The sequence below is a fragment of the Haematobia irritans genome, chromosome 2 (genome assembly GCF_050003625.1).
Source record: "Haematobia irritans isolate KBUSLIRL chromosome 2, ASM5000362v1, whole genome shotgun sequence".
Taxonomy (NCBI): Eukaryota; Metazoa; Arthropoda; class Insecta; order Diptera; family Muscidae; genus Haematobia; species Haematobia irritans.
Window position 1 is genome coordinate 111,477,167 of NC_134398.1, and position 13,604 is coordinate 111,490,770.

The window sequence follows — 13,604 nt, forward strand, 5'->3', positions numbered from 1 at the left end:
GCATAGAAGTACCTATCAAGAAGTGACCAGGAGTTAAGGGAGAAAAATCATTTGGGTCATCACTAGCTGTACTCAAGGGTCTCGAATTCAAACAACTTTCTATTCTCGCTAAAATAGTAGATAATTTCTCAAAAGTAAAGCTCATCTTGGGAATAAATTTTCATAAATGTGTTTTAAACGACTTCAACCCCGCTTCCCACAAACCGCCCATGTGAGGAGCTCCTGGCGGTATAAACTTCCATATAAGATTATTATGCGAATGTTGTTGTATTATAACTTGAGTTTGTAAATTTTTTAATTTTGTTTTTGGCAGCTAACAAATGAGTTTCACCGTTATGGTTATCCAATTCTACTCTAATATACAATGCCGCGCCATAAGCACTCTCTGACGCATCGCAAAAGCCGTGAATCTCGATATTGCAATTTGGTACAAAGTGAATCCACCGCGGTATTTTGACAGAGTCTATTGCACTACTAGTTTTCACAAATTTTTGCCAATTCATCAATGTAATTGTTTTCAGTGGGTCATCCCAATCTATTTTATCAATCCACCTAACACCCAATGTCTTGGCAGACGAGTCTTCTGACAGATCAAGCCAATTTACTGGAAATAATTTCTCTTTAGGCAATTCTTGAATTATTTTATGATCGTTTGCAGTCCATTTCATAAGATTAAATCCTGCGGACTCCAAAGCAAATATTAATTCCCTGCGCGATGCAATTGTGTGCGCTCCAGCCAAAACGTCGTCAACATACAGATTTTCTTGAATAATTTTGGAAGCAATAGGATGTGTGTCTGCCACATCTTCTGCAAGCTGCAGAAGTATGCGTATTGCCAGAAATGGAGCGCAATTAACTCCAAAGGTGACTGTTAGGGGTTCAAAATCCTCCATAGGGTCCGCTGGGGATGTTCGAAACAGAATACGTTGATACCGAGTTTGATTTGGAACGAGAAGAATTTGTCTGTTCATTTTCGTAATATCGGCGTTAAAAACGTATTTGAAAAATCTCCACTTCAAAATTTGTAAAACCAGATTTTGTTGCAAAATGGGTCCTGCATACAAAGTGTCATTGAGACTGCTCTTATTTGAAGTGGGATTTGAAGCGTTGAACACGACGCGAAGTTTCGTTGTGAGTCTGTCAGGCTTAACCACCGCGTGATGCGGCAAATAGTAATTTGGAGTCCTGGTTATCTCTTGCGTTGATATTTTCCGCATATGACCAAGTTCCAAGTATTCTAAAATGCTTTTATCATATTGTTCCTTGAGATCAGAAGTTTTCATTAATTTCCTTTCCATTCGGTAAAATTGAGCCATTGCTATGTTCCGCTAACTTCCTAACTCATTGCATTTTTTAAACGGAAGACTCACAACACATCTATCATCTGAATTCCGTTTAGTAGTCTGTTTAAAATTTGATTCACAAAACATGTCCTCTTCTGACCGCAAAATCTTTTTTGGGGTTTCTTCCACCTCCCAAAAACGTGTAAGAACCTGCTCAATTGCCACCGTGTTGTGTAATGAAATTCGATTATTATTGTATGGGTCATTTGTCATTGGTCCACCAATAATCCACCCTGTATTTTGTGCTAAAAGTGAGCCGATTGATCTCAAAGGAGAACCGATATCAAAAATCAAGGATCCTATATCCATTCCAATTAATAAATCAACCGGTTGACTAATGTAAAACTTCGGGTCTGCCAAATCAAGGTTGGTCAAATCACCGAGTTGTCTCAAATCCAAGTTTTGTGGTGGTAAATGAGATGGAAGGGCTTTCAAAACTGGGGCCCAATCCTCTAGTTCGAAACTTGTGTCTAAACGCGAACGCAAGGTGAAAAGACATGATTTTGTAGAAGTTTCTGATAACATTTGACTAACTCCCGTAACGTGTATCAAGTGTCGTTTCGTTGGTAAAGATAATTTATTTTTCAATTTTTCAGATATAAACGTTGACTGCGATCCCGAGTCAATTATAGCACTAGCATTGAATAATTGTCCACGTGATTCAATCTGAACCAAAGCTGTAAAAAACAAAGTTCCTCTAGGATGATTCCCACAAGTACGATCATTCCGGAGGGTCAAGGTCATAACGTTCTTTCCTATGCTTGGAGTGGACTGTATCTGTGTCGTAAGCGCTGCAGTGCTAGTACTAGGTCGTACAGCATCGCTAACTGGGTCTTGAGCAAGTGTTTGAGTTTCCGTTCCCTTATGTAACATGGTATGATGTCGCATGCTACATTCTCGACAAGTGAATTTGCTTTTACAATCTTTTACCCCATGATTTGAGGAAAGACAATTATAACAAAGATGAGATACTTTTATGACATGAATTCTATCGTTTATAGATTTTTCAACAAATTTAGGGCAATTCCGTATAAAATGTGTTGCCTTGCACAACTGACAACTGGGATTCTGATTGTTTTGATTCGGCTGTGTAACTGACGACTTTAAAATGGGTTTACGTTTTCCATCAAATTGTGATTTTTGCGATACATTAGTATGAAAGCTATTTACGAATTTGGTTTTGTCTTGTCTGTTTCGACCGCCATCGAAATTCTGTTGATTATGTTTATTATGAATTGATTTAATATTACCCACACGGACGAGAAAGACTGTTTTTCATATGTTTGGGTATAAACATTATATGCTTGGAACTCAAATTTTTAAACACAATATTTTTGAGTGCAAACACATAATGTTCATAAACTAGCTAATATGTTTGGGACATATACACTTAGCCCATAAAGTCTGCGTTCACATTATACATTTTTATGAATGCTCAGATAAAAATGCGAAATATATGTTATAGAGAAAAGATTTGTTTATAAATGTATAGTTTACGTACTATAGGTCAAAACAAAAGAAAAAAACACTCAACACTCTCTCTTTGTTTAAAGATGGCGCGACAAAAGAGTTGCACGAAGCGAATGAAGGAACCAAAAAGTCTGCGTTCACTCTTTCTGCTGCGACATTACCGTTACATTTTGAGACTTTTTACATTATTTCTGCCATTTTATAGTCATTCTTATTACATTAGATCGCTAACAAGTTCCTATGCACATTTTTTAGTGCAGTTCGTAATAATACTAAAAATGGAAAGAAAGGGTAAAGAAATTGGCGTTGATGAACGAAAAATAATTATAAAATTATGGAAAGAAGGAAATAGTTTTAGAAAAATTGGCAAAACAGTTGGGAGAACATATTCATCTGTGCAACGAGTTGTAAATAATTTCAAAGAAACAGGAATTTTAACATCGAAGCCGAGGCCTGGTCGTCCAAAAATATTATCGCAGCGTGAGGAGCGAAAGATAATTAAGGTTGTGAAGATTAATCCTCGTGTAACATCATCAAAAATTGTTGAGAATGTAAGAGAGGCATTTAAAAAGAATATTTGTGCGGAAACCGCCAGGAAAGTATTGCGAAAAGCTGGGTATCATGGTAGAGTGGCTAGACGAAAACAAACAGACGAAAGCGTATTGAGTTTGCTCATAACTATATAAATAAACCGCCAGAGTTTTGGAAACAAGTAATTTTTTCGGACGAAAGCAAATTCTGTATATTTGGCATTAAAAGCCGTCAAATTGTTTGGAGAAAAGTGGGCACTGCGCTTGAAAAACAAAATCTTGTTTGGCACCGTGAAACATGGAGGAGGAGGAGTTATGGTGTGGGGATGCATGGCGGCTTCTGGTGTGGGTCAGCTCGAATTTATTGAATCGACGATGGATAAATGGGGCTATTTAAACATTTTAAAACAAAATTTAAAAAAAAGTGCGGAAGACCTGAGTCTAGCCAACACGTTTTGGTTCCAACAGGATAACGATCCAAAGCACACGGCGGAAATAGTAAGGCTTTGGCTCTTGTACAATGCTCCAAGACAGCTTAGAACACCCCCACAATCACCCGATCTGAACCCTATAGAGCATCTTTGGGACCTGTTAGAGAAAAAAATTCGTCAAAATGTGATCACAAGTAAAGAAACATTGAAGAACGTCATAAAAGCAGAATGGGCGAAGATAACATCCGAAGAAACAGAGAAGTTGGTAAATTCGATGCCGAATAGACTGAATGAAGTGTTAAAACAGCGGGGCTATCCTACCAGATACTAATGTTTATGTATCATATAAATATTGAATCTTTAATTTACTTTTAAGTGACTGAACGCAGACTTTTTGGTTCCTTTATATACTACTTATAGCACTTACATCCCGTTATCTTTAAAACTAAAATGAGTTCATATAAATTTTTGTTAATTTTTTATGTTCAAGAATATATTCAAAAAATACATGAAAAATAAATTGGTCCATTATAATATTTATATCATGTTTTGACATCATTTGAATAAAAAATATATGGTGAACGCAGACTTTATGGGCTAAGTGTATATTAATATGCTAGAACATATTATGTTTGGGACATGAAATGTTTGTAAATATAATATGCTTGGATTCAAACATATATTAATTTAGAAATAGCCCATAAACATATATGTGTTTACAAAGAGAGACAAAGTGTATGCTGGAAGTAAAATAATGAAAGTAACCAATTGGGGCATTACAAATATATATACACAAAGAAAATTTCATTATATATAGGAAAAATACTACGTGTGAATATAAACAAGTATGAATTTACATATTATGAGTAAACATATATATATATGTTGTGATATAAGACTTCGTCAAAAATTGTATATGCTTAAGTAAAATATTAAAATGAGTATTCGGAGAGAAAATTCATTCGGAACCAAGATAAAATATATTTGAAAAAAGGAGCATGAGTTTTGTTTATCATTTTCGCATTACGGGCACAATTTTTTTGTTTCGTCAAAACAAATCGGAACGTAGGACGAGTAAGTCAAAATATTCAAACAAAGGTAATTAAAGGGATGTTCATAAAAACTAACGAAAGGGCACTATACACTGAACAAAAAGCATGTCCGGTTCCAAAGATTGTGTCTCCACTTTAACAATTTTTGTATTGATTCCGAACCAAAGAAGCGGAGAATACAAGTAAGGATGCTTTTAAGACACAATTCTCTTTTAAATGGGGTTTTGTGTACTTGACTCTACGAAGCACATTTCAATTTTTCGCTTTTTCAGCTTTTTTCATATTGTTACGAATTTGATAATTATAGATATAAGTTTATTTAAATTAGTTTCCGTTAATTTAAAATTTCAAATTGTAACGATAAAATTTCGCTATCACTTGTTGGAATCATCTATTCATTTTCTAGTATTTTCCTGAATTTCTTTTATGTTCTTTGTTTGCTTACCGAAATGTTAGTTCTTACTCTCTCATAGAATAGCAACCCCTTTGCTTTGTTATTCTACATTCTCATTTCATCTCATTGTCTATTGTCATTGTTGTTGTAGTAATGCGAGCATATATCTATGTGAGTGTGTATGTGTTTGGCAGCCACCAGACGAATAACTTAATGGTCGTAGATCCTTCTAGCATTGTCTAAGAATGTTCTGGCGTTGCCAGAATATTGTAGTGCTACCAGAATGTTCTCGTATTGCCACACTGTCATATATAAAAGCGCTCACATGCTGCTAACGAGTCAGTCTTAATTAAAGCGTCAAACGAATAACTTCAGTGTGAACGAATTGTAAAGTGTGAAGCCATAGTAAATAAATTGTAGATTGTCGTTATTTAAAAGAACTGTGTTTTAATTGTCGGGCAATTAAAAACGCCTAAATATAAAAACGTAACAGTTGGTGTCGGAAGTGAAATAACGAAAAAATCTACAATGAAGTTTAATGAGCTTCGTGTGGAAGACTTAAAAAAGGAATTGAGCAAACTGGAGCTGCCGACAACAGGCAATAAGGCCCAGCTTCAAAAGCGTCTACTGGAAGAGTTTGAACGGCGTAATATGGACATAGCGACGCATGAGTTTGATTATAAGGAAGACATTGATGAATCAATACTCGTCAATACAAGCAGTGTAGAAACTCCATCTGTGGCTTCGAGTGTTGTGGATTACACATCAATGCTCAATGTTTTGAGCAAAATGATGGAAGAAAATTCTAGAAAAATGGAAGAAAATTCTAGAAAAATGAAAGAAAATTCTCTTCTTTTGGTGGAGAAATTTGACGAAAATTCTAGAAATCTTAATGAAAAGTTACAACAAATTTCGGAAGGTATGGAGAAACGCGTAGACCACATTGAAAGTCAAATTGTGGAATTGGACAAGAAATTTGTGGTTCACGATGAAAAATTTCTACACCTGGAGAAAAAAATGTCAGAACTGGAAATGAAAGGTGGTTCAGTGCGCGTAATCGAGGGCCCAAAAATCAAAACTCCTGTTTTTGATGGCTCATCTTCGTTTGATGTTTTCAAATTCCAATTTGAGACGGTGGCATCCAGAAACATGTGGAATGACAACAACAGAGCAATTGAACTTCTGTTGGCATTGAAGGGTAATGCTGCCGATGTAATACAAAGTATCCCAACTTCTTCCAGAAATAACTATAACGAAGTAATAGCTGCACTACAACGCAAGTATGGTGGAGAACATAAGCAAGACATCTTTAGAATGGAATTAAGAGGTAGAGTCCAGAAATCAAACGAGACTCTACAAGACTTTGCAACAGAAGTTGAGCGGTTGGTGCTACTGACATACCCAGGAGAGAGTCACCCACTTGTGGACCGCATCAAAATTGAGACCTTTGTGAATGGCATTCGAGACCCAGACATAAAATGTGCAACATATGCGTCACAAAAGGCTACATTCGCAGAAACTGTAACATTTGCACTTGCGCAAGAAACTGCGAGATTGCTGGCACGGCCTCAAATTCACAAAGTAAGCAGAGTAGAGACCGAGTGTGAAGAATCGAAGTCGGTCATTGAATTGGTAAAAGAGGCTCTAAAGCAGATAATGCAAGAAATGAAGCAGCAGGCAAATAAATCTAGAATAAAATGCTATAACTGTGATAAGGCTGGACATCTTTCCCGGGAATGTAAAGCGTGGCGTAAAACGTCGGAGTCAATCTCGCCATCTCCATTAAACAATAATCAGAAGAAGGCGACCACAAAGCCAAGCGACTCAAATTCAAATTTTGCGGATAATAGAAAAGGTGGCAAACAAGTTATTGATCAAGCCTTGACACGACGGCATTGCAATGTAGAAAGCAGACGATACTCGAAGGCTGAACCAAAGGAGACAGTTGTAAATGTCAGGCAGTTACACATCGAATCTGGCACAGAGTGGCCAACAGAGCAACGTAAAGATCCCATTCTGAGAAAAATTATTTCGGCAAAAGAAGAAAATAAGAAACCCAGCAAGAAAGACATCGCAGCCGAAAGTCCACTTATGAAATCATACTGGGCCCAATGGGATAGTTTAGTTCTAGTCAATGGATGCCTGCAACGTAAATGGGAAAGCGAAGATGGCAAGAGCAGCCGAAATTTGATCATCGTACCGGATTCCAAAATAAGAGACGTTTTGGCGGAGTTCCATAATGGTCTCAGTGGAGGTCATCTGGGAATAACAAAAACAGCCGCGAAAGTGAAGCAACGATTCTACTGGGTTGGATGCCAGAAATCAATTGCTGAATGGGTAGCCAATTGCGAGAAGTGCATGAAGGCGAAAGGTCCAACAAGGAAAAGTCGAGGTCCTATGCAAGAATATAGACCAGGAGCGCCGTTTGAAAGAATAGCAATGGACGTGGCAGGCCCTTTCCCAGTAAGTGATTCTGGAAACCGTTATGTCCTTGTGGTCATGGATTACTTCAGCAAATGGCCGGAGGTGTATGCAATTCCAAACCAAGAGGCAAAAACGATTGAGGATGTGGTCAACAAAAACTGGATATGTCGCTACGGTGTGCGGTCCGAGATTAACTCAGACCAGGGAAGAAATTTTGAATCGGCCATATTCAAAGAGATGTGTGAATCCCTTGGTATCAAGAAAACGAGGACTACGCCATTACATCCACAATCCGATGGCATGGTAGAAAGGTTTAATCGCACTCTGGAGGAACATCTTCGAAAAGTAGTGGACAACGGCCAGAGGGACTGGGACGAGCATATACCAAAGTTTTTGCTGCCGTATAGATCTGCCATTCATGATTCCACCTCTCGAACACCGGCCAATGTTCTATTCGGAACTGAGTTGAAGTTGCCTGGAGATCTGATATTCGGCGCTAAACCTAATGAGCTCGCCATGGAAGAAAACAGAAACGACATCCCAAACACTTTCGGTGAAGTTCACGAATCAGTGCGCAACAAAATAAAAATGGTCAGCAACAGAATGAAGGCGAGATACGATCGTGCTGTAAATACTGAGGGCTTCCAAGAAGAAGAATTGGTTCTGCTATTTAACCCGCAACGAAAGAAAGGATTGTGTCCTAAACTGCAAACACAGTGGGAAGGCCCATACAAAGTCATCAAGAAGATTAATGATGTTGTATACCGGATTCAGAAGGACGACAGCCCTAGATCAAAGATGAAAGTTGTACATCTGGAACGATTGGCTCCTTACGGAACAGGTTCTGTGCCTGTTCGGGACGAACAGGCTTAAGCGGGAGGCAGTGTTACGAATTTGATAATTATAGATATAAGTTTATTTAAATTAGTTTCCGTTAATTTAAAATTACAAATTGTAACGATAAAATTTCGCTATCACTTGTTGGACTTGTTGGAGTCATTGTTGTTGTAGTAATGCGAGCATATATCTATGTGAGTGTGTATGTGTTTGGCAGCCACCAGACGAATAACTTAATGGTCGTAGATCCTTCTAGCATTGTCTAAGAATGTTCTGGCGTTGCCAGAATATTGTAGTGCTACCAGAATGTTCTCGTATTGCCACACTGTCATATATAAAAGCGCTCACATGCTGCTAACGAGTCAGTCTTAATTAAAGCGTCAAACGAATAACTTCAGTGTGAACGAATTGTAAAGTGTGAAGCCATAGTAAATAAATTGTAAATTGTCGTTATTTAAAAGAACTGTGTTTTAATTGTCGGGTAATTAAAAACGCCTAAATATAAAAACGTAACAATATGCTATAAAATGTCCGTTAAAAACAAGACTTCCAGTAGAAATTATGCTATGTTTCAACTAAAAAATGTCTTTAAAATAAAGTATTGAAAAACATATCCTATTTTTTAATGATTTTTGCCTTGTAGTCAAGATGCAAAAATGCAACAAATTTAAAGACAGTTTCTTTCATTTTAAAGATTTTTTTTTAAATTATTAAAGTCAAGTTGACCTTAGTCCAAAAATTTGTTCTTTCATGTTATGATACCCATTTTTAAGTCAAATCACTTAATTATAACGACAACACGACTTCATTGAAAGTATCGACCGTTGAACATGGAAAAAACTTTATATTAGAGAAATGCGTCTTCTAAGCTAAGCAAAAGTTGTATTCTTATTTTAAGGACATGAACTCTTTGGCCACACGACAATATTTTTTCAGTGCACTCTTTTTAGAGTTGTGAAAGTAAAATGAAAACAGGGCGAAACAGTGAAAAATTAAAGAGTAAGATCTATAAAAACAAAGATTAGTTCCTCTTTATTAATGAGTAGTCGAAGAGGAGTTGACGGATTTTTTCGAAAATAAAAGCGAGCATTGAGTTCGAGTTTTGCCGCTAAAATTATTTCTCATTTTAGCGGCAAAACCAGAATAACATTACAACTTTTTCCGGTAAATTGTATTATAACATGGTGGGGTAAGATCCAAAGCAACAATTGAATAAGTTTATTTTCTTTAAAAGAAATTATTAAAGAAAAGTAAAGGGGTAAACATGGCCATTTTAACGCGATAATACCAATTTATACCGGCCTTAAGAATTAAATTAAGTACAAAATTATTCGTTAATAAAAATTCATATTTATTTGTATTTCTTAATTAATGGTGTTACATGCTAGCAAACAATTGTTCACACCAAAATAAATTTATGTGCTGTTGTAAAATTACTGTTTAGAATTTAAATATAATGTGCTTTTGAATGGATATCGTTAACCTTAGGATTCGATGGAAAAATATTTTTATATACTCGAATTCACGTTCTTCTTTTGTAAGAGTTTTTGAATTTCTTCGAAAATTTTAAACTTGTATACAAAAACCTTTATTTGTTACACAATTTTTATTTTTGCAATAAAAAAATAATATTTGATTTGAACTCAGTCCATTTCGTTTATATCAAGCATTTTTCTATTCTGACTTTAAGTCTTTTATAAAACACACTTTACAATTTCGTAGTAAAAATTTAATATAATAGTATGTAATGCTGAACACCTTTTCAGGAACTTCCGAACGAATCTGGAATATATGTTAAAAAATATATTTAAAAAAAAATGGTGTTGGTCGAAGCAGGGATCGAACCCAGGACCCCTGTCACGCAAGGCGGACGACCAACCACGCTGCCAACAAATGTATGTTTAACAATATTATGTTGTTAAACAATGTTATGTTTGCATCGGCTCGTGGGCGCCGCAAGCTATGCTATATAAATATAACTTATAACGATAATTATATCTTAATGACCATAACAGCTACGTAGCCGAGTGGTTAGTGTGCTGGCTTACAAACTGTGTGGTCCGCTGTTCGAATCCCCGTCCGGCAAAAGGTAAAATTGAAAAAAATATAAAATTTAATAATTTCTTCTACAATGTTTGTATTACAGAAAAAGGTGCTAAGAACTAACAAACTCATGGAAGTGAAAAAAAAATGTGAGGCAATATACAATTAGGCAGAAAAAAAATGTTGAGCACAATATTCTTTGGGAGAAAATTCTTCTCAACATATAATATTTTTGGGTCCAAAATGCCTCCAAACATATTATATGTTCACATAATAACATATAGTTTTTTGGAAGAAAACATTATTAAATTTGGATGGAAAATACAAAATGTTTGGAACTTAGACTACCCAAACATGTTATATTGTTTAGACCAATATGCTTTCAAACATATTATATATTGGAAGAAATCAAACATATAAATGTTTGGGCAATACCCAAAAATTTATATGCTTGAAGCAAAATATGTTTGGGAGTATATGTTACAGAAGCGATTTTTTTTGAGTGTGCACAGACTCAAGTGTCTTGAATTTATGTTTGAGAAATTTGTCAAACGTATTTCAACTTGGCAAAACTTTACAATCTTCCAATGAATTTTCGAATTCTTCAAGGAAAGATCGTGGTAATTTCGAAGAACACAAATAAATTAAAATTGGGTCCCATTCCTTCACTTCAACTCCAAGAGTCTCCAATGTTTGCATACAACTATTTACAGTTCTTTGTAATTTTTGAATAGATTGGCTGGAATCTAAAGTAACATTTGGCACGTTGAACAATAATTTCAGCTGTTCATTTACTTGCATTCTATTATTTTCATATCTGTCTATTAAATTTTTCCATGCCAATGTGAAACCCTCATTAGTAAGTGGAACATTGCTTATAATTTCCCTTGCCTCTCCCGCCGTTTTCTGTGTTAAATGGAAAAGTTTTTCAACATTGCCCAATCTTCAATTTTTGATATAAATAGCAGTGAAAGGTCCCGTAATGATGGCCACGTAGTATAACCACCCTTAAATTTGTCTGTGTCGCAAGGTGGAAGCCTTAAACCTGAAGCAAAATCAAAATCTGAGATAACGATTCATCTTTGGCGGCATTATCTTTTAAGGCCAAAATATCCGCATTAACTGAACTCATAATTCGTTTGTAAGTTTCCATTGCTTCACTATAATGGGCGCGTAATTTTGTTTTGTCGATTGGTTTCTCACCTTCCAATGGCACATGATCTCGACAATCCAAATACGATTTCTTTATATTGGACCATAAACTTTCAATTTCCGCACGGACCGAACTCACGAACATTTTCCGTTGTCTTTGCAACGGCGTATGTGCTTTCAAAATCATTTAAATCGTTAAAGCTATTCGCAAATTTTTCGCTTTTGGTTCTATCCATTGTGAGTCGAATTATCTTACTTCAAAGTTTTCAAACAACCGAAAGCTTGAGAAGACAAACATGAGCCGTAAGCCGCGATTCAGTGATTAAAATTCTTTTCCAGAAATGAAAAGGTAAAATCCGATTTCCAGATCGCTCAAGCCGATGTGCGTTAAAAGATTTTATTGACGAGTCCATGTTAATATCAAACCACAAAATTATTTCAGCAGGAGAGATGTACAAATTCAATAAAAACGGGTATAAATTTTGAGAGTCAAACTTCCCACAATATTAAATTTCAACAAAATTAGACTTGGGTCACTTCAGCAAACAGAAAACCAGACCTAAGTATGAGAAATTTACACAAAAATATGTACTTTGAATAATTCGGGTCAACGGCGCAAATTTTACCAATCGAATTGAAAATATTAGACTGATGAGCAAAAAGACGAGCGGAAGTAAATTTTAACAAGCGGCACAAATAAATTTGTATTTGCAACACATGAAATGTAAAAAATGTAAAATTTTCAAAATAAAATTTTGCAAAATTCTAAATCAACAAAATATTTTCTTTTTGTGTATCAATTTTAACGACTTGATTCTCCCAACTGGTGAGGAAATCGTCGAGTCAAACTTGCGCAAATTTTCAAATAGCCAAACAAGAAAATAAAAAAGACAATATTTTCAAAAATGTCTACAACAATTTGTAAATTTCGACAAATCAAGGGTCTCTGACTTGGATGAAATTTAGATTTATCTCGAAATAATTTTTTCTTTCACATATAATTTTCAAATTCCGCTTTGATTATTTCGCAAAAATGCTTTTAGTTCATTGTAGCAATCAAGGAGATGAATTTTCATACGTCATGGGCATATAATAATAATTATTCAACCAGAGTATTTTTTTTTTTTGAGTGTAGCGAATCAAGAAGTTACAACAGTTGGTATGTGTCAAAGGGTTTTACAAAGGAGTCTCGAAACAAAATTATTCCTTTTTTCTTTTCGGGTCAAAGTGCCATCCACAAAAATGACAAACAATTTTTTGTTGACTAGTCTGTGATACAAAACACGCACACCATAAAGGGTCATAAATAGATCTCCAGAAGGTTCTCTTATATACCAGTGAAGGGAGAGTCAAAAGCCGATCAATGTATCCTCGTCTATGTGGCGTGGATGTATATAAGGAAAAAAGATAGGTACACACTACAGGTGTGCGCGTGAGGGAGTTTTCACGCACGCTCACAAATTCAAAATGTCATTCACGCACGATCACGCACGCCCGTTTTTGAATTGCTCACACTCACGCACGCTCACGAATGAATTCGTAACATTCACGCACGATCACGCACGCCCGTTTTGGAATTGCTCACACTCACGCACGCTCACGAATGAATTCGTAACATTCACGCACGAAGGTTTTTATTGATTCACGCTCACTCACGTTCACGAACCAAAATCCTGCAAAGATAAACACTCACGATTGCAGAATAGTGACTACCGCACGCTCACGACGGGATACGCGTGAGTTGATATATCCACACTCACGATTCGCACACTCACGATTCGCACACTACGATTCGAAAAAAAACTACTCACGCACGTTCACGAACAATGAAACGTACTTCCACACACTCACGATTAAAAAAAAAACTATTCACGCACGCTCACGATGTAAAATGCAACTCACGCACGTTCACGACTATTATACTTACA

General features: G+C 36.0%; 2 protein-coding genes across 2 annotated transcripts; both read right to left on the reverse strand.

The window, feature by feature from the left end:
* Positions 1–251: 251 nt before the first annotated feature.
* LOC142224992 (uncharacterized) lies at positions 252–1,316 on the reverse strand. The gene has a single exon (XM_075294769.1). The coding sequence runs from the start codon at positions 1,314–1,316 to the stop codon at positions 252–254; it is 1,065 nt and encodes a 354-aa protein (XP_075150884.1).
* Positions 1,317–1,328: 12 nt separating this feature from the next.
* On the reverse strand, positions 1,329–11,821 carry LOC142224993 (uncharacterized). The gene is made up of 3 exons (XM_075294770.1): positions 11,598–11,821; positions 11,103–11,467; positions 1,329–2,611 (listed from the first exon to the last, which is right to left on the reverse strand). The coding sequence occupies exons 1-3, from the start codon at positions 11,819–11,821 to the stop codon at positions 1,329–1,331; spliced, it is 1,872 nt and encodes a 623-aa protein (XP_075150885.1).
* Between the last annotated feature and the right edge of the window lie 1,783 nt (positions 11,822–13,604).